Source organism: Ochotona curzoniae, unplaced genomic scaffold, assembly GCF_017591425.1.
Source record: "Ochotona curzoniae isolate NIBS_2020 unplaced genomic scaffold, NIBS_Ocur_1.0 contig_4792, whole genome shotgun sequence".
NCBI classification, from domain to species: domain Eukaryota; kingdom Metazoa; phylum Chordata; class Mammalia; order Lagomorpha; family Ochotonidae; genus Ochotona; species Ochotona curzoniae.
In genome coordinates, this window is record NW_024466389.1 from 10,992,212 (window position 1) to 11,012,500 (window position 20,289).

Consider the following 20,289-nt stretch of genomic DNA (forward strand, 5'->3'; position numbering starts at 1 on the left):
AATGTCTGTGTCCCCACCCCAGTGCCCACATACAGCCAGGTTGAAGCCCTGGCCCCACACGATGATATCGGGAGGTGGGACCCTTGGTAGGGAATAAGGGTGCAAGCAGAGAGCACCTTGCAGAGGGTCCAGACACCCCCTGTTCCCTCTTCCTTCCACATGAAGGACCAGAAGGAAGTCTACACTCTGCATCCAAGGAGAGAACCCTCCCAAGATCCCAGCCACACACCTGCTCCCTGGCCTGACTCCCAGCATCCAGACCTGGAGGGACACGGGGCTGGGGTTGGGAAGCCATGCACGCAGCCTGGAATCACTGTTGAATTTACTCTCACCCTCAGAGCTGTCTTCATTTACTGAGAAAAGTGGCCACAAGGCCTCCCTAGGCAGGTGGAGGGGCCACGGCAGACACTGCAGCCTCACAGGGAGTGGGACCAGAGCCTAGCACTCTCAGTCCAAGCCCAGGCCAGGACCACCCTCTCTTCCAGAGGAGAAGTTGGTGGTAAGGGGCTTCAAAGATCATGGCTTTGGCCTCCACGCTGGGCCCCATACCCCTCCATCCCACGGGCTGCCCCACCCCAGCCAGATCTGCCTGGATCCTTAATGGCCCAGGACTGACAAAGAACCAAGTTTACATCTGACTGATGCAGGAAAAACCGAAACTGATCTTTGGTCTCAAATCAAACCAAAGGGAAGGTACCCAGCCAGAGAGTAAGGGGTCAGCACTGACCTTCTCAGTGCCTTTACCACCTGGATCTACCCCCTGTCGACACCACCACCATCCACACCACTACTACCACCACCACTGTTACCACCATCACCACAGCTACCAGCACCATCAGTATGAGTACCAACACCACCATCACCAACAGCAACAGACCACCAACACCACTACCATCACCCTCATCACCAACACCACCACTACCATCACCACCACCTCCCCTCCGCCTTCAGGACAGACTTCAGCACAGACTCTCTTGAACACAGACACCTGTTGGGACCTGCCCCACTCAGGGCAGAAATAGCATGGCTGTTTACAAAATGGATCTTGCTCAATGAAAAGAAGAGTAACTTGAACGCAAGCTGTGTCCTGCTGCCTAGTAACTGAGCCAGCACTGACTCACAGGCGGGTACTGTCCACAGAATGGACATGCTGGACAGAGGGCCGTGTCACATCCCGAGCAGAGACTTCTTCACGTGGCTTAAGACAGTGCACAGCTACACCTTAGCCACCACGTGCACCTGGAACTGGCTAGCCGCAGGCAGGTGGCCCGTGGGTAACTTAAAACGCAGAAGTCACAGTGGGTCAGGGGCTTTTGCATGTAACTAACTGTGCTTCACAGATACGGTTAACAAAGCCACTGATGGGTTAAGAATTATGCCCAGAGGGCCAGGATTGGGGTGTAATGCCAGGAATGGGGTGCAGTGGGTGAAGCTGCTGTCTGTGATACTGGCATTCCCTAGGGGCACTTCGAATCCAGCTCCCTGCTGAGGTGCCTGGGAGGGCAGCAGAGGATGGCCCAAGTGCTTGGGGCCCTGCATCCGTGTGGGAGACCCGAAAGAAGCTTCCAGTTCTTGGCTTTGGTTTGGCTGCATGGTGGTTGCTTCGCCATTGGAGGGGTGAGCCACAGGTGACAGATCTCTCCCCACCCCCTCTAACTTTCAAACAAATAAAAATAAATCTCTAGAAACAGTTTAAAAAAATGAAGGAGTCCTTTCCAGGGCCCAGCATGGTGGTGCAGCCAGTAAGACAACTGCTGTGACCCTAGCAGTTCCTATCAGAGTGCTGGTTCGAGTCCTGGCTCTTCCACTTCCATCCAGCTCTACAAGACAACAGAAGATGGCTCGAGCACTTGGGTTCCTGCCACCTATATGGGAGAATGAGCTGAAGTTCCCAGCTGCGGCTGTTGTGGCCATGTGAGCACAGAGGATCGCTTGCTCTCTCCATCTCTCTGCTTTTCAGATAAATGACCCGTATCCAGAGTCGTCACTGACACGCTGGGTCCTGATCCCATCTCGAGTGACAGGAGGCTGCTTCTGGGATCTTACACGTGAAGACGCGGAGGCATAGGAGGCAAAGCCACAGTGTCGGCTGTGATATTTCACACAGTCCCGGGGCTGGGGCCTGCACAGGGAGCCTCTCATGGGGAGATCTGAAGCTCAGAGAGGACTGTCCCCAAAGGATCAGAGCAACAGGTCACTTCTGTTGGGGACAGCCTGGGAGGGAATCCACCAGGCAGTGCAAAGCCCTGGGAGTGGCCCCGAGCCCTGGCCTGTGTCTGCTCAGGGGCCTGACCCAAGAGGCCCCTGCTGTGGTTCTGCACCTGCCACCAGGCTTGGCCTGTGTGGAGGCGGGGACATGGTGTGAGGGGTCCGGCTGTGTCTGCATGTCTCTCCCGTGGCCCCTAACCCTCCCAACCTGCCAACATGCAACCCAGGATCCCCACCCCTCTCACTCCCACAGCCCTTCTGTTCCCATGGGAACCATGTGCCCACCCCAACCCTAAACCATCAGCCTCATCCATGTGGGCCTGTGCAGGTTCCTTACAGGGGGTCCAGAAACCCTGACCCCAGGCCCACCCCTCTGCAGAAGCCCTTCAAGGCTCTCTCTGGGGGTCAAGTTCAAGGTCGTCTCAGTCACCAGAGCTAACACTTGGGGAGCCCAGCCCTGCGGCAGCCATGCCAGGGCCTTCACTGCAGCCCTGCGAGGCAAGGCAGCTGCTACCCTCCCCATGGCATGGAAAGTGGAGGCCTCAGCTGGGGCCACAGCTATGGGGAGCATCCCCCCATGGGGAGTTTCCCCCCAGACTCTGCTTCTCCCTCCCTCTCTCCCTTCTCCTTTCCTCTCCTTTTTCTCCTTCTTTCTCTTCCCACGTCTCCCTCCTCCTCTTCTCTCTGTCCCATTTCTCTCTCCTTCCTCTCTCCCACCCCCATGCTCGTGTACTGGCTTCTCCAGCCCTCTGTTTTCTGGCCCTGCCCTGTCTCCCTGCTGCCAGACCTCGGTGTGGCCATCCTCCCCTCCCCCCGCCCGCTGGCAACCTACTGTCCTGCAGATCTCAGCAAGGCGCTGCTTCCTCCTCCACCTCCCAGGACCAGGCATCCCTTCTGAGGTTTCCTCCTCACAGCCCCGGCACCTGGTGCCAGGACGTTCTGTTAGGGGTCTGGAGTCTTCAATGAGAGCCCCTGGGGAGCGGGGCCTCCTGAGGATGTCCTCAGGGCCACCCAGGGTCTGAGCCAAGGGTATTCAGTAGGCACTTGCTGAGTGGATGCATGAGTTAATGAGTGAATGAATGAGTGGGTAAGTGAATGAGTAAGTGGGTGAATGAATGAGTGGGTGAGTGAATTGGTGAGTGAGTACATGAATGAGTGATTGTCACCTCCAACAGCCACTGCTTGTGCGGGTCCCAGCCTAACCACCAGCCCTGGCCAGTCCCTTGCATCCTCTCCTGTTTGCTGCTGGTTCTTCTGGGCTCTGATGCCACGCCCCCTCTGACCCCTCACCCCAGGTCTGGAGCCTTTCCAGGTGTGAGACACATCTGGAAGTGAAATAGCCCTAGCATTAGCCTTCATACTATGTACAACCTGCTGGGCTGATCAGCCGGGCAACAAGGTAAAACGCACGGTGTGCCCAGGGCACGTGGCAGGGGCAGGACGTGTGGGAAGGGGAGGCGGTGAGGGAGGGGATGCCTCACTGTCTGGGGAAGAGCGTTTTCCACAGAGTCTGTGAGTACCCAGGCCCCGGGGCAGAGCATGGCAGGTGTCCTGCGGAGCTGTGTGTGTGTTGACCACACAGGTGTCAGAGAAGAACCACCACGAAGTTACAGAGGTGGTACTAGCCCAGGGGTCCCACCTGCACCAAGAATGCTCCCTATGGCCTGGCCAGTCCCTGTGGGGAGAATCCGGTCCCAGCCAACGTCCTGAGCCACCTCTTACTTGACCCAACCAAGGACGTAAAGATGCAGGCTGCTTGGCTTGGTCCGGGTTCCCTGCTCCAGTCCTCTAGCCCCTGACCACGAAGTCAGCTTCTCTGAGTGCAGGACCTGCTGGGGGAGGGGAGTGGGTGGTTATGGGTCAGGGTGGTGGTGGGGCTGGAGGCCGTGTGAGGGAGGACCCGGCATTAGGCAGGTGTTCCTGGAGGGGTGACCATCAGCTGGAGGAGGCACCTTTAATCTGTGGTCCTGAGGGGTGAAATTTCCACACATGGAAAGACCAGGAGGAGGTTCTGAGTCAGTGCAAGGAGCTTCTTGTCGATGCGAGCCTCCCGTCACCAGGAGGGAACAAGAAGGCACAGAGACCCCGAATGCGACGGCAGCTGCCCAAGTCAGTGAGGAGAAGGTGAGCTCAGGGGGCCGTGGGACTCCACGACTCTTTCCTCTAATGCCGGCCCAGGAGGCAGAACCAAGCAGTAAGGTCATTAGCTCTTTTTCTCAGGAAAAAAAAAATTAAACCTTTAGAAACAGACAAGAAAGAGAATTAAGAGCTTAAAACTCCCAGGGCCTACGGCAATCTGGTCCCCCACAGGGACAGGACCCTGGCACAGACTGGCCAAGGTGGCCCCCTGAAAGCCCCGGACCAGGCTGAAGCCAAGACCCTGGGCTCCCCTGCAAGAACGCAGACGGGACAGACAAGGGATGTTCTGGAAGGATCCCACCAGTCAGGCATTCTCCAGGGCACTGGGTCAGGCCTATGTGCAGAGGACTGTGGGAAGGGAACCAGTCACAGAGGAAGCTGGGCACAGAGGATGGGTTGGGGGCACATGAGATTTCAGGGATCCCAGGACCTGCCTAGTGGGATTCCCCAGGGAAGAGAAAGTCCAGGCACCCAGGGGTACCCCCACTTCTAGATCCAGTTCTCACAATTGTACCACCTGTGCTTGCCTTGGACTCCTTCCAGCACCTGCCTCCCAGGCCCTCCCCCACTCCCACACACTCTGCCTTCCAACTCTCCAAATGCCAGCTTCCCCCATTCCTCCTCTGGTCCCTGCCTCTTGCAGATCCAAAGCCGCCATGGCCCTGTGCTCCCTGGTCTGGGCTTACAGGGTCTTCCCAGCGGGCAGCATGGCTCCCCTGAAGCCAGTCCCCAGGCAGGGTCATTCAGATTTGCTGCATGGAAGAAAAGGGGCTTCCTGGGGGGGAGTTGGAGGTTGTATGGGGCTCGCATGACAGCTAAGGGACCCTGGGTATGTTGGAGAAACTCCAAGCCCTTTGGCTTCCATGGGACAAAGACGACACGTATGTCCAATGAAGAGAGTTCCCGCTAAGGGGTCTGGCAGTACATGCTGGCTGTGACCTTGTGGCCAGCGCCGTGGCATGACTTCAAGCAGAGTCACAGCTTGACTCACATCTACGGCTTGAACCCATCATGCACTGAACATGTTCTAAAACAAAGGCAGACAGAGAGCTCGCGTCCTCCAGCTCAGTCCCCAGAGGGGTGCCTGTAATGATAGGCTGGGCCAGATCATAAAACTGAAAGCTAGGACCTTCACCCAGGGCTCCCAAGTGGTGGCAGGAATCCAACCACTTCCAGCACCGCTTCCTCCCAGGATCTGCCCCCAGCTTGAAGCTGGCATGAAGAGCCAGAGGTGGGACTTGAACTCAGGCACTCCCAGCGGGGGATGTGGACAGCCTCCAGGCCAAACGTCCAGCTCAGCACCTTTGTAGAATGGACTTCAGTATTGCTGGGGTTCGGTATCCTCGGGGCATCCTGGAACTGGCCTATTGCAGGAAGACTGTTCTGAATGTGAAAGGCAAAGCGAGACAGAGAGCGCCATCTACCGATTCACGTCTCAGATGCCCACAAGAGCCAGAGCGGGGTCAGTTTGAAGCTGAGAGCCTGGGATGCCCACGATTGTGGCAGGGAGGCCAGCCCCTGAGCCATCCTTTCCTGCCTACTGGGGCGTGTAGTCACAGGAAGCTGGATCAGAAGTAGAGCTGCTCAAACCCGGGGACTCCCATACAGGATGCAGGCGTCCTGACTTGACCACTGCCCCCAACACTTGCCCTCTGTATTTACAACACCGCTCAGTGTCCAGGCTGTGGGAGATGCATCAATGAGGCAGTGGTTTGCGAGAATGGGTGGTGGAGGGAATGCGAAAGGAGTTGACAGAACTACAGCTTGGTCAGGCCTCACGATACACCTGCTACCTGTCAGCCTCCAGGAAGATGTGCAGGGGAAAGCGGCTACCGCCCCAGGCATATCCCCAAATGCCAGATGAATCAAGCCCCAACCCCACCGGCCCCCATTTGACTGAGGGCAGGGAGAGGCTGCCTTGCCTTCCCAGCCACCTGTGAGCAGGTGGCAGCTCCTCTGGGCAGGGTCATTCCAGAGGAGTTCCATACCACCGCCACATTGTCACTTCAGCCAGCAGGCCACCTCTGCCTCTCCTGGGCCCGGCAGGCAGTGGTGGGAGCCTGGCTCTCTCCCCCACCAACTGGGTGCAGCCGAGGGAGCCAGGGAGGCTCCCTGGGTGGCAGCTTGAGGCCTCGGCACTGAAGTTCTGGTCCCCGGTGTCTGATGACAGCCCTGCACGCCAAGCGTCAGAGCCCCTTGGAGCTGAGCTGGCGCTTCCGTGGGGCTCAGGGGCGGGGTCTGTGCATCCCTCACCTGCTGTGTGGAGACCCCATGGGACCCGAAGGGAGAATGAGGTCTGAGTGCCGCCCACACCACGCCTGGAGTTTGTGGAATAGCTGGAGAAGACAGGGAGCAGGAGTTTGCCTCTTGTAGAGGCCAGTTCCGTGGTGCACTGTGGTTCCAGGCACGAGTGGGTTTCCAGTGGCTTGGGCGTATCCACTCTCCACACATCCTCTCTGACCCTTGAAGGGCCCTGCGAAGCTGCTACTGTTCCCATTTTAAAGCCTGGCTGTATGTAACAGACTTAGAAGTGGCGATCCTGAGACTTAGCCGAGCTCGTCCCTCTCTCTCTCTCTCTCTCTCGCTCTCTCTCTCTCATCCCACATGCTCTTTCTCGGGGGCCTGCTGAAGAAAACACATGTACTCATTTTACCCAGATGGGGTTTATTCACAAGCACCCACTAATTCACTAAGCACCCATGACGCCCAACCATCACCGAAACAGAACACAAAAGCCTGGGTCCGAGCTGTTTGGGAATCAAAAAATGAGACGCATATGCACAAGGCAGGGAGGCTATGACGCCAGGGCTGCTCTGGAGCTCACACCTTCAACTGCCCCAGCCACTAACAGCTTCCCCAAGCCTTGAACCTGAATGAGTGAAGGCCATGAGCCAGCACCCGCAGATGTCCACTATGGCCACTGGATGGCGCTGTAAGCTGACATTGCAGAGTGCTGTTGGAGACCAAGGGTCTGCAAGAGACCAAGAGTCGTTTGGGGTCATTTTTTTTTTCTAGAAGCAATGACAGCACCCAATAGCTCATAGGAATGGAACGATGTGTATTTCACATATCCACTGCTATGTGGACAAAAATTACCGGGGTGCAAAGACTCGGAGAGAGATACCAGGAGTGGAGGAGGCATCAGCAGTGGCTGGCTAGCACTCCAAGCCCTCCTCTGCCAAGACCCCCTCCCCGTCTGCCCACGGCTCTAGTCCTTGCGCATGGTGTAGCCCTGGATGACGCTGTTGAAGTAGCTGGGCGTGTTGCGTTCGGGAAAGAAGAGAATCAGGTAGCACTTGGGGCCGAAGTAGCCCAGGCTGATGGCCAGCAGGTTGAGGACAGTGACCAAGACGTCCATGATGGTGACCAGCACCCCTTCGTAGACGGACATGAAGGTGCAGAGGGAGACGGTGGAGGTGAAGGAGAAAGTCATGCTGAGGGTGATGAACTTGGCTTCGTTGTAGTTGGTGGGCAGCTCCTTGCCCATGAAGGCAAAGGTGAAGCCCGCCAGGGAGAGCAGCAGGTCCAGGCTGGCATTGCACAGCAGTGCCATGCGGTAATTGGGATGGCAGGACAGGATGAGGACGGTGGGGTCCTCCGGGTCTGAGCGGTAGGTGGGGTTGGTGGTGGTGGCCACTGCGTTGGCCAGCACGATGATCAGCTTGAGGACCGTGGGGAGCACCACGAAGACGTAGGGGCCGTGGTAGCGGACCCAGTAGCGGTAGGCGCGCGGCAGGTGGCGCGCCACTTTGAAGATGCACACAATTTGGAAGGAGCGCACGGTGATGCAGGCGGTGCAGACGGTGAAACAGAGGGTGAAGAGGGCCTGGCGGCAGAGGCATGTGAAGCCCGTGGGCGGCCCCACGTACACGGGCACCATGGCGAAGGCCAGCAGCAGCAGTGCCAGCATCAAGAAGCACATGGGGCCCCCCGCCGAGCGCACCATGGGCGTCTGGAAGTGCCTCCAGAACACTACCAGGATGGCCAGCGTGCTGAGGAATCCCAGGGCGGCCAGCAGGACCACGCAGATGGTGGGAGCCTCGTGCCACTCCAGGAAGATGAGCCGTCGCAAGAAGCAAGAGGTGTCGTTCTGGTGGGACCACGTGTGGACCGGGCAGGGCTGGCAGTCAAACTCCTCTGCAAACACCCACAGCAGCTGCCATCAGCCAGGTCCGCTGCCCAAGCACCCACATCCCCAGAGCCTTGTGTTGGGCTGGCCACTCCAATGGTCATGGCTGACACTCACTGAGTCTCTTACACCATGCATTGCCCAGAAACCCATTTCCCAGATGTGGAGACAGAGGCCGGCAAAGGGTAAATCATTTGCCCCCAACTCACAAAGCAGTAAGTCACAGAGGCAGGATGTGATCCCAACCCTCCTACCAATGGAAATTCCTCTCTTCCAAGACCTGTTTCCCTTCTGGTAGAGGAAACCTTCAAAGAACTCATTCTGCAATTGTTTTGTTTTGTTTTTCTTTTTGTGCACCATCCACTGGGATGGATTCCTGAGGAAGGGGGCAAGGAAGAACAGAGAAACCTTGGTGCTGCCAGGGGGGAGGCAGAGGGAGCCACTTGGCAAGCTTTTGTCCAGCACCCACTGTGTGTCCTATGCTGTTCCAGGCCCGGGAGATGGAAGCCTCGGGGACGCCATGAAAGAGGATTCATTTGGGGTCCCAGTTTTCCCCGTGCTGAGCACTAATGGGGGACAGAGATACCACTGTCCCCACCCTGCTGGTGAGGGACATTCACACACAGCCTCTGCTGAGCAGCTGCTGTAAGCGGATGCTGCCGGGCCCGCAGGACACCGGAGACTCACAAGCCGACTTCCCAAGTTTGTGGCAAGCAGAATTGGAAGACAAGTACAAACATTTTGAAATCCTTGGGGCCAGTGTTGAGGTGCAGTGAATTAAGCTGCCCCTGTGAAGCTGGAATCCCATATGGGTGCCAGTTCTAGTCCCGGCTCCTCCACTTCCCATCCAGCTTCCTGCTGATGCTCCTGGGAGAGCAGCAGAGGATGGCCCAGGTGTGTGGTCTTCTATACACACGTGAGAGATCCAGGTGGAGTTCCAGGGTCCTGGCTGCAGTCTGGTCCAATCCTGGTCATTGTAGCCATTTGGGGAGTGGACCAGTAGTTGGAATATCTCTGTGTCTCAATTCTCTCTCTGTAACTCTGCTTTTCAAATAAACAAATATTTAAAAATCTGTTTTCAAAATCTACACATACAAATGGGTCTCTCAAAGGTTTATGGAGAATGTGACGAATGAACAATGCAGAGACATCAGAAAGGTTGTGTAGTGCAATCATTCCATTTATGAAAGATTCATTCACTTGAAAGGCAGAGTGATGGGGGTCAGGGGACATACAGAATCCACTGGCTCAAACGACCGCCATGACCAGAACAGAGCAGCTGAAGCCGGGCAGCCAGAACCAGGAACTCTATCCTGGACTCCCATGTGGTCGCAGGGGCCCAAGCACTTGGGCCATCTTCTGCTGCTTTCCCAGCACATTATCAGGAAGCTGGGTTGGAAGTGGAGCAGCCAGGACTTGAACTGATGCCCCAGAATGCCGGTGTTATAAGCTGTGGCTTACCATCCTATCCTTTCAAGTCCATTTCCCATGAACTTTTCAACTCTCCTCCTAAATCAGATCCTGCCTGCCAGAAGGTATCCTTCAATGGGAAGAGCCATTCATTCACTCACTCATTCATCCATTCATCATCCAGTGGGTGTCTCTGGCCTGAGCTCTAAGACAGACATAGTCCCTGGCCTTCAGACACTTAAACTTCCCAACAGACACCCCAAAGACCCTGGCCAAAGGAAGCACCCCAGAGGCTGTGTGGGCAGGTGGGTATGGACAGGTGCGGGCACGTGTTGGCAGGTGTGGGCACATGCAGGCAGGTGTGGGCAGGTGGGTACAGACAGGTGCGGGCATGTGTTGGCAGGTTTGGGCATGTGTGGGCACATGCAGGCAGGTGTAGGCAAGTGCGGGCAGGTGGGTACGGGCAGGCGCGGGCAGGTGTGGGCAGGTGTGAACACATACAGGCATGTGCAGGCAGGTGTGGGCAGGTGCGGGCACATGCAGGCAGGTGTGGGCATGTATGGGCACATGTGGGCAGGTGTGGGCATGTATGGGCACATGTGAGCAGGTGTGGGCACATGCAAGCAGGTGTGGGCAGGTGTAGGCACATGCAGGCAGGTGTGGGCATGTATGGGCACATGTGGGCAGGTGTGGGCATGTATGGGCACATGTGGGCAGGTGTGGGCATGTATGGGCACATGTGGGCAGGTGCAGGCACATGCAGGCATGTGTGGGCAGGTGCAGGCACATGCAGGCAGGTGTGGGCAGGTGCAGACAGGTGTGCTGACACGGGAGCTATACCTGCAGTCTGGTTGTGGAAGGTGCCGGGGAGGCAGTCGATGCATTCGAAGCAGCAGGGGTGCATGCCCACGGCCTTCTTCTTCTGCCCGGGCCGGCAGCTCTTGGAGCACATGGACAAGGGGATCTGGAGGAAGGCATGCAAAACATCCTGAACCGCCCGTCCCATGCCCTGTGACTCCCTACTCCACCCACCTTGTGGGATGCTCAGGGCACGGTTGCCTGGCCCCTCCCTGGAGGGAAAGGAATGTGGAATCACCATCAGAGTGATGCTCTTAGCTCTGCCAACCCAAGACTAAGCCACCTTCTGATTGAAGCACCGAACCACAGAGAGTTCTGGTGAAGTTGCAAGGGGACAGGGTGTGAGCCCGGGCATTGCTGGTGGCCCACTTCTTGGGAGGAGGACAGCACGCCCGGGAAGCACTGAGACCCCAGGAGAGAGATCGTTTGGGCTCCAATCTTGCCCAAGCCTCTTGGTCAACACCGAGTGTTTCCAGAAAGCCACAGCATGATGCTCTGTGCTTATGTCCTTCTCTGCCACTCACAACCCAGACTCCTGGTCCGCAAGGCTTTTCTGGAGTTTTCTGAGTGTATAAGAGCAAGTAGGCAGTAGCCATGCCTATTGTCTCTACTGCTGTATTTCCAGAGCCTAGAAAAATACACAAGCCTCCCAGCATTGGGTACTAAAGGAGTGAGTGAATTCTATACACAGCATGGCCGTCCACCTCCATGGTTGGGTCACACCAGGAGATGTCTATATAACATGCCTGGAAAAGGCATTTTATGGAAAATGGAGGCTTGGCTTTCCACACGATTTTTGCAACAAAAATAGCTGTCTCTTAATGCCATCCTTTATAAATCTCCATAGCACCTCTGACTTCGACCTGCACTGTGAGTGGAATGTGAAACCGTCGGTCCCATCTAAAACGAGGGCAGTGGAGGAGGCCAGAAGACGTCAGATTCGGGGTTGATTCTGGAGGCCGACCGGGCGGGGTTTCCTGTTGGGTTGGTTGAGAGAGAATGCCATCAAGGACAACTGTCACCTTTGGGGTCTGCACAATGGACAGGTGGCATTGCCAATCACCGAGAGCTGTGGGTCCAAGTGCAGTGGATCCTGCAAGTTCAGGGCCAAGTCCAGCTGACGATGTTTTACTAGAACCCAGAAGAGCCCAAAGATGACTGTAAAAACCCAAAAAGACGATTGCTTCTCGGCCTTTTGGCTAAGATTGCGCGAAACCAAAAAGAACATCAGAACTTCCAGCTGCTGACGTCACATCTACAGAAACCAGGATGTAGAGTCTAACTCCTTCCCAGAGAAGCAGAAGCCCTCACACTCCAGTTCCACTGGCATTATCCACCCGTTTTGCCCAAGCAGATCCTGTCTGGCTTTCAACAACAGCACGCCAACAGCCAAAAGCACAGCCTGGAGACACAGAACAAGCATCAAACTCAGATGTGGCATACTTCTTGGAACCATCAGACAGAGTTTATAAGAACTGATTCCCTAAGGTCTACAATTCTAAAAGTGGAGAACATCTAAGAAAGTACGAGTTGTGGAAATTCTAAATGCTGACCCACCAGGGACAACAGAACCACCAACACGTTAGTAGAAACAAGGAATGCCTGTCTTTGATGGGTCGTCAGTAGACCTGACCTGGCTGAAGGAAGAATCGACGAACTGGTAAGCATGTCCATGGAAGTTTCCCACACCAAGAAGTGAAGGGAAGAAACATGGACAGCAAAGGAAGGACAGAATCTCCAAGAATTATGGCACAATTATGAAAGGTATGCATAAAGAAAGGTATAGGAGAAAGAAAAAGAAGGAGGAGGAGAAAAGGAGGCAGAAAAGTAAAGAAATTTAAAATAATAAAGGCTGACAGTCTTCCAAAATCAATGGCAGTAGCCAAACCACAGATGGAGGAAGCTCAGAAAACACCCACTTAGAACAAACCCCACATCACACCTGCGCATGCCATACTCATGTTGAAACGATGAAGACAGAGATGAAAACTCCAAAGAAGACAAATGTTGACCAGAAGGAAGGAAAGACACGTTACAAAGAATCAGTCCATCAAAATCCCACACCCCATCAGGAGAACCCCAAAACCCAAACCAGAACTGAAGGAAGGAATGGATGCGTTAGCAGAGGATTTGACGGTAAGTGGAAACGTCAGTATCCACCTGCAGTAAAGCATGGGCAAGGATGGAGATTTGAACCACACAACAAAGCGACAAAGCTGACAGACACCTGCTGGTCACACTAGCTCACCGTAGCCTTCTCAAAGGCCCATGGGAGGCTCTCATGTACACACTGCGTTAGGCCATAAAGCCGGGTTTAGGGGCCAGTGCTGTGGCACAGCTAGTTAAACCGCCCATTCTAATGCTGGCATACCTTAAAATTTCAGCTGCTGCACTTCCAGTCTAGCGTCCTGCTAATGTGCCAGGAAAGGCAGCCAATGACGGCTCAGATGTTTGGGCCCCCCTGCACCCACATGGAAGACCTGGCTGGAGGCCTGACTTCAGCCTCATCAGCCTTAGCATTAGTGCCATTTGGGGGATGAACCAGCAGATGGAAGATTTCTTTACCCCCCGCCCCGCTCCCAATCTGCCTTTCAAATAAATAAATAAATAAATCTTTAAGAAGAGAACAAAGAGGACCGGTGTCCTCCAGTTATGATTTAGGCACGTCAGAAATCAGCCACAGGAGGCGGTCTGGGAAGTCCCAGATCCATGGACACAGAGCAACACGCTCCTCACGAATGGCTCAATGCCTTCACAAGCAAAATCGGAAGCCAGTGCGGGACGAATGAAAGCTGAAACACAACACGCCTGCTCAGAAGGACGGATACTGTTCGCCCACATACACGAGGCATCGAACGTATTCAAAGCAGAAAACAGAATGAGGCTGCAGAATGGGGTAAAGGGAGAGCTGGATGGTAACTGGGCTTACAGCAAAGCTGGGGAATCTTTTTTGTCCCCAGTGCCATGTGGGTGTTTATAACAACATTCACCAAGCATGCAAAATTCTCTGCTTACAAATGAGCTTGTGGTGGGTTTATTGAATTTTGAATCCCACTTGTGATTGTGTTGACAGGGCCAAGACTTGATTTCTCAAGTCTTCCAAGGCCCAGGGGCCATTCCCCGCACTGGAGTTTGACAAGATGAGAAAGTTCTGGGAAGCTTTGTAGTGCAGCATCAATACATTCAACTCTCAAACCCGCCCGGGAAAGCAGCAGCAGATGGCTGGAGCGTTGGACCCCTGCTCTCCATGTGGGAGACCCAGATGGAGGTCTGTGCTCCTGGTTTGGGCCCGGTCCAGCCCTGGTCATTGCAACTATTTGAGCAGTGCCCCAGTGGGTCAACAGACTAGGTAAGAAAGTTCTGGAAAGCTGGTGAAGCACAGCATCAGTATACCCAGGACTCCTAAGCTGCATACTGAAAAAGTCAAGATGGGTAATGTCATATCACATGCTCTTTTTCTTAAGTTTTCTTTTTTAGGGCCTGGCACAGTAGCCTAGCAGCTAAAGTTCTTGCCTTGCATGTGCCAGGATCCCTTACGGCCAACAGTTCTAATCCTGGCATCCCCAACTCCCATCCAGCTCCCTGGTTGTAGCCTGGGAAAGCAATCGAAGATGGCCCAAAGCCTTGGGACCCTGCACCCATGTGGGAGATCTGGAAGAAGCTCCTGGCTCCTGGCTTTGGATTGGCTCAGTCCTGGCCGTTGTGGCCACTTGGGGAATGAATCAGCAGATAAAAGATCTTTTGTCTCTGTCTCTATTCCTCTCTGTATTTCTGACTTTCCAATTAAAAAAAAAAAAAGAGTACAGTGAAGGGCACAGAGAGATGTGAAACCACAACTCAGCTCTGTCCCTTATTTAAAAAAAAAAAAAAAAAAACAGCAGCTTCTGGGGCCAGCGACATGGCAGAGTAGTTAAGCCTCTGCTTCCAGTGCCAGCATCCCACATGGGAGTTAGTTCAATTCCCAGCAGCTCCACTTCTGATCCAGCTGTCTGCTATTGAGCCTGGAAAGCAGCGGAGGATGGCTCAAGGGCTTGCACCCCTGCACCCAGAGGAGACAGGAGGAAGCTCCAGCCACTGAGGGTATTTGGGGAGTGAACCAGTGGATGGAAGATCTCTGTGTGTGTGTCTCTCCTCTCTCTGCCAATCTGCCTTTCACAACAGTAGGACATGCAGTGCAGGCAGTGCTCAGAGGGGAGCATCCAGCTGTCAGCATCCTGTGATGCGCTGTCATCCGTGGGTCAAGGTCCCGCTCCTTGTCTCTGTCACAGCACCATGCACTCGGCGGAGGGGAGTGAGTGCTGGATATTCTCAGAGGCAGAGGCTCTCTGAGAAGCTTCTGGAACCCAGGGATGCCCGCTCCCACCCCATTGGGCTGCTCCCCATCTCTCTGCACCACGGGGATCCCTGGTGCCCCGTTATCTCAAGAGGACAGGGCCAGGCCCTGGAGACTGACAGGTGTCCGACCTAGCGGAAGGCACAGCCACCAGTCCCAGGACACGAGTTGGCTAAATCAAGGTGAAAAACTACACTCGAGCTGTGTGGCCCTAACAGGTTCTACAACTTCTCTGTGTCCTTGGGGTCCTAACCTATGAAACGGACAGATCGGCAGCATCGCTCCACCTTGGACCTAGCACTGACCCAGAAGGAAGGACGGGACCTGAGATTATAAAAGCGCAAATGGCAATCCACCCAGCCACTGAGCCTGAATCCCCCAGCCGCCCTCATGGAGAACAAGGGCCCTTGCCACCCCACCGTGAGCCCCCGGCTGACCATGTTGCCCGGGGTGTTCCAGGAGACGTTGCGGATGACCCTCAGCTGCCGCTGCATGGGGTAATAGGAGGCGACGGTCAGGAACGGGTTCTGGCTCGTGCCCCACTGCCAGTGGACGATGTCCAGACGCATGGGCACATCCCCTTGCGGATCGAAGAAGATCTGCTGTCCCTGGAGGGTGAAGTTGACGTTCCAGAGCTTCTTGAGTAGCTGGGAGGGGGCAGGAAAGGCACAGGAGAGGAGCTGGCATCAGAGGCCGGGCCATCCCACTAGCCTTGACTTCCACTGCTGTGGGATGTGGCAATACAGATTCAGATTCAGCCTGGGAGGCAGCGACCGCTGAGCGCTCAGCTTCTGGAGTCAGATGCCCCTGAGTCTGGGTCTCCTCTCTGCCCTTGTTCTGAGGCCTCAGACCTGCCACAGCTCTCTGAATCTGCTTCCCCTCCCGGAAAGTGAGGGCAGTATTGGCCCTGTGTCCTGGGCTCGGGAGCAATGCCTGAGCCCACCCTGTTCCAGCCCAGCTCAGTGAGTACCCGCCTCCTGCCGAGAGGCTGACGTCACTCCTGTTCACACTCCACGGCCTGGCTCACCTGCCAAGACCTGCTGGGATCGCCCCTGATCTCTGGATCCCTCTAGCTTCCCTGCGCCTTGGGGTCAGGTCTTGTCCAGGCTTACCCTGCAGCCCTCTCCCGTCTCTCTCAGTGTACAGAAGCTGGGATGAGCTCGAACGTGCTTCCAAACGGGCGTCCATCCTACAGCCTGGATTTCTGTCCCAGCTCTGTTCTCAATTTGTTGTGTGACTTTGAGCAAATTGCTGAACCTCTCTGGGCTAACTTCAAAGAGGCTTCCAGCTCAGATAACACATAATTCTGGCTCCTAGATTTTTTTCCCCCTCCATACATGTGAGAGTCCACCAAGCTATACCTCAGGGACTCAGAGTTCACCTTACCTGGGACTTGGGCCCTAGCCTGTCCCCTCTCTGCTCCTGGAGGCATCGGTTCTCTGGAATTCAGCCAGGCTGCCAGGCAGTGTTCCTGGCTGAAGGGATGAAGGGACGAAGGGACAAAGGTGCTCTGACCAGGAGGTCGGTCCCCGGATGGACACCCCTTGGGGGTGAGACTCTGAGTGTCCATGTCACATCCCTGCAGGAGTTTTGCAAGCAGGGCTGAGCAGCCTGGGATTCGAGGGACACCAGGGACACCCTGAGGTTGGAAAGCACCATCCTTGTAATTCACCCAAGCGGCGGGGGCCTGGGCCTCTGGGTACTCACCCATTGCATCTGAGCCCGTTTCTTCTCCTTCACGGAGCCCCACCCTGATGGGGTGCTGGCTCCTCACCCAAGCCCACCTCTACAGCCTGACGCTGTTTCCTGGTATCAGAGTGAAGCAGGAGGAAGAAGGAGTGGGAGGGGAGGAGGGTCACCAGGACAGACACATCCCTTTGGCTTCTCTGCTCAGTCCCTCGCAGGTGCAGACTGTCCCTTTCTGCATGGCGAATGAGCAGACTGACGCTCAGAGGCAAACACACAGCTCGCCCAGACTTGCACGGCGAGTGATGGATGGGCTGGGATTCAATCCTTGTTCTGGGGACAGGTGAAGTGGCACAGCAGGCAAGCCACAGCTTGGGACACGCATGTGTCTGGGTCCAAGTCAGAATTACTCTGTTTCTTGTCCAGCTTCCTGCCAACACGTACCCTGGGTGGGCAGCAAGTGATGGCTCCCTGCCACCCACATGATTGAGCTCTGGGCTTGCCATTCACATGAAAGAGCCAGACTGAGTTCTGGGCTCCTGGCTTGGGGCTGGCCATGCCCTGGCTCTAGCGTTTGGGGAATGAGCCAGTGGATGGAAGAGCTCCTGCTCTCTCTCTTACGAATAAATATATGTTTGAAAACCCAACAGTCACAATTCTGGACTGTGTTGTTTCAAAGCTCTGCCCAGTGTGTCACCACGTGCCTGCAGGTGTCCTGCTGACAGGTGGAGAGAATGGAGCAGTGGTGGGCAGGTGGTGGCGTGCAGGTGGACCCAGCCGCAGCCCCAGCTCTGAGGGTCCAGCTGCCTGCACTGTGAAAGGGTGGGTACAGGGTTCCGAGAGGACATCGAGCAGCCTTCCAGGCATCTTGCTCTGGTTGGTCATGAGCCTGCCACTCGGTCCACCTGGATCTCCTCAGGCTCCCCCAACCTGACTCCATAGCATGGGAAGTGGCACACGTGCCCAGCCAGCACCCCAGAGCCCTCCTCAGGCCCTCTGCCCTGCCTCTCGGAGCTGCCACCCTGCACCACATGGCCACGCTCTGACTGGGTGACGGCCACACTGATGTGCAGTGTCAGCTTAGGAAACTGGGACATCCCAATGGCTGGGACGTGTGCCCTTTGGTCTCAACTGTCCATTATGGGGCCTAGTGGCTAAATCCTCATCTTGTACCTACCAGAATCCCATATGGGAGCCAGTTCTTACCCTGGAGGTTCTACTTCCCATCTGGCTCCCTACTTGTAGCCTGGGAAAGCAGTAGAGGATGGCCCAGGGACTTGGGAACCTATTTGGGAGGCCTAGAAGAAGCTCCTGGCTCCTGGCTTCAGACTGTCTCAGCTCCAGCTACTGTGCCCACTTGGGGAGTGAACCAGTGGATAGAAGATCCTTCTCTCTGTAAATCTGCCTTTCCAATAAAAAAGTAAAATACATCTTGACTGTCCATCACAGTTCCTGACAATCACGGCTGGCAGAACCATGGCAGAGTAGGCCAGGCTCAAGGTCATGGCCACTTAGCACTGAGTCTGTGCTCACTGAGCTCAGTACCCCATCTAGATTTCCAGCTGCATAGGACGACCATGGAGTGGTGGGCACTTGGAAACAGTCAAGCACCTGTGGTAATTATGTGGTCTACCCATGTGGCAGGACCTGCAGCGTAACAGGGAGTATTTTACCCGCCAGCACAGGCATTCCTTTTAAATGGAGACTGGGCATTCTTCACGATAAGACCTTAGTTTCTGGGTGCTGGGGTTACAGGGTAACACTGCACAATTCAAAGAGAAGGAGAGCAACGTTTCCAGGGCTTTGGAAACACCTCTGGCAGGTCATGCACACGCAGTGGGGGAATGGGGAAGAGTCTAGAAGAAGGGAGAGCTGGCTGACTCGGGGGAAGTGGTTGAGAAGCAGGGCAGGAAGACAAACTAAGCATCCCAAACTACGAGAAAGTCATGGAGCTCCTGGAACAGACACGAGTGGCAGAGCCTAAAGCGCACATGTTCCCTTGTGTTCCCACACAAGCCTGCACTGCTGGAGCCCTCGTGGGATGCACGTAGGTGTGTGCATGTGGGCATATGTATGTATGTGTGTGTTCTTAGGAAGATACAGGTGTAAACCCCAGACCTGACTCCATATAACACAGAACTCGGAGAAGTCCGCAGCCTCAAGCTAGCCCAGGCGAGAACACAGGCCCATCCCCCACAAGGAGCGCCATGGGACTTTTTCCCAGGAGGGACTTTCCTAGATTTATTTCAAAGGGAACTTTGTGTCAGCACCAGGAAGGACTTCTGGCTCTGTGTGCTAGGTAGGGGATGCCCCCAGGACCACTCCACCCGGATGTTCAGAACCACAGCTCCTGTGGGGAATGGAGGCAGGGCTACCGTCTCCATGGCAATTGCAGAGCCTGCACCTGCTGGCTCCGTGGGGCCCTCACCTGCCACGGATAAACTACATCCTTTTTACAGCCATTCTGGTTGCAGCGGAGAAAGCTGTGCAGGGCGTGGGCCACGGCGTAGACGGCGGCGTACACACTGAAGACCACGCGCTCTCCCGACTGCGTGAGGACAGTGTTGTATGCGACCGTGGTGTTGAGGCAATTGTCACAGTCTTGGTTGCAGGTGGTCCTGTTGAGTGGAGGCGGCTGGTTCTGGCTGCGCCGCACGCGGAAGCTGCTGAAGCCCGGGATGGACACGGACTGGATGGTGAGGCCCAGGAAGGTGCCACTGGAGTTCATCTCCTTGTGCAGGTTGGGGTCGATAGCCCAGGACTCGGAGGCGATCCACACGATGTCGCTGAAGTTCCAGATCCGCACCTCGCGGAAGAAGTTATGCAAGGACAGTTCGGGGGAGAAGATGACGACCACGCGAGCTGAGCTCTGCCGTAGCTTCTGCAGGATGATGCCCAGGCGCTCGCGCTCCTCGGGCGTCGGGGGCTGGTTGGGCTCAGGCGTGGGCAGCACCTCCTGGAAGGCGATGCAGATCTCGCTGCGGGCCAGGCGGTTACTGAGCACCTGGCTGTTGTCGCGGCCGTAGTCATCCGCGCTTATCAGCACGGCAATCCAATTCCAGCGGAAGTAAATCATAAGCTGCACCATGGCCTCCACGTGGTGGTTGGCGCTGGGCACAGTGCGCAGCATGGCCGGGAAACGCACCTTGTCGCGCAGCTGGTCACTGATGGCACTGTAGGTGATCTGCCAACGGGAAGGCCTGGCATTAGCGAGGGGCCCACGGGCACTGTGCCCGCCATCATCTTCCTGGTAATGTTTGGGGAGCACAGAGACTGTGCCCCCAACATGGTGACAGGAAGCCACTGCATGCCAGACGCCAGGCTGGGCATGTCGTATCAGTGTGGTGGACGCTCGAGGCGACCTGCCATGTGCCACACCCTGGGCTAGGTGGCACACAACGTTCCCGTCATGCGGCAACAGACTGAGCACGTCTGTGAGCACAGCAGGCTCATCCTCTCCACCATCACCACCAAGCACACTGTCCCCCTCGGCCTCCTGGCCCTCACACGTGGGCATTTCCTTTCT

The 20,289-nt window shown here is 55.7% G+C and overlaps 1 protein-coding gene across 1 annotated transcript in view; it reads right to left on the bottom strand.

Annotated features, from left to right (window-relative positions):
- Positions 1 to 7,555: 7,555 nt before the first annotated feature.
- Positions 7,556 to 20,289, bottom strand: part of TAS1R2 (taste 1 receptor member 2) — a 16,534-nt gene continuing 3,800 nt past the window's right edge. The window contains exons 3-6 of the mRNA XM_040987704.1: positions 19,192 to 19,947; positions 15,515 to 15,724; positions 10,727 to 10,850; positions 7,556 to 8,484 (exon numbers count right to left, since the gene is read on the bottom strand). Coding sequence (XP_040843638.1) covers positions 7,556 to 8,484; positions 10,727 to 10,850; positions 15,515 to 15,724; positions 19,192 to 19,947 — 2,019 coding nt within the window. The remainder of the gene's footprint in view (positions 8,485 to 10,726; positions 10,851 to 15,514; positions 15,725 to 19,191; positions 19,948 to 20,289) is intronic.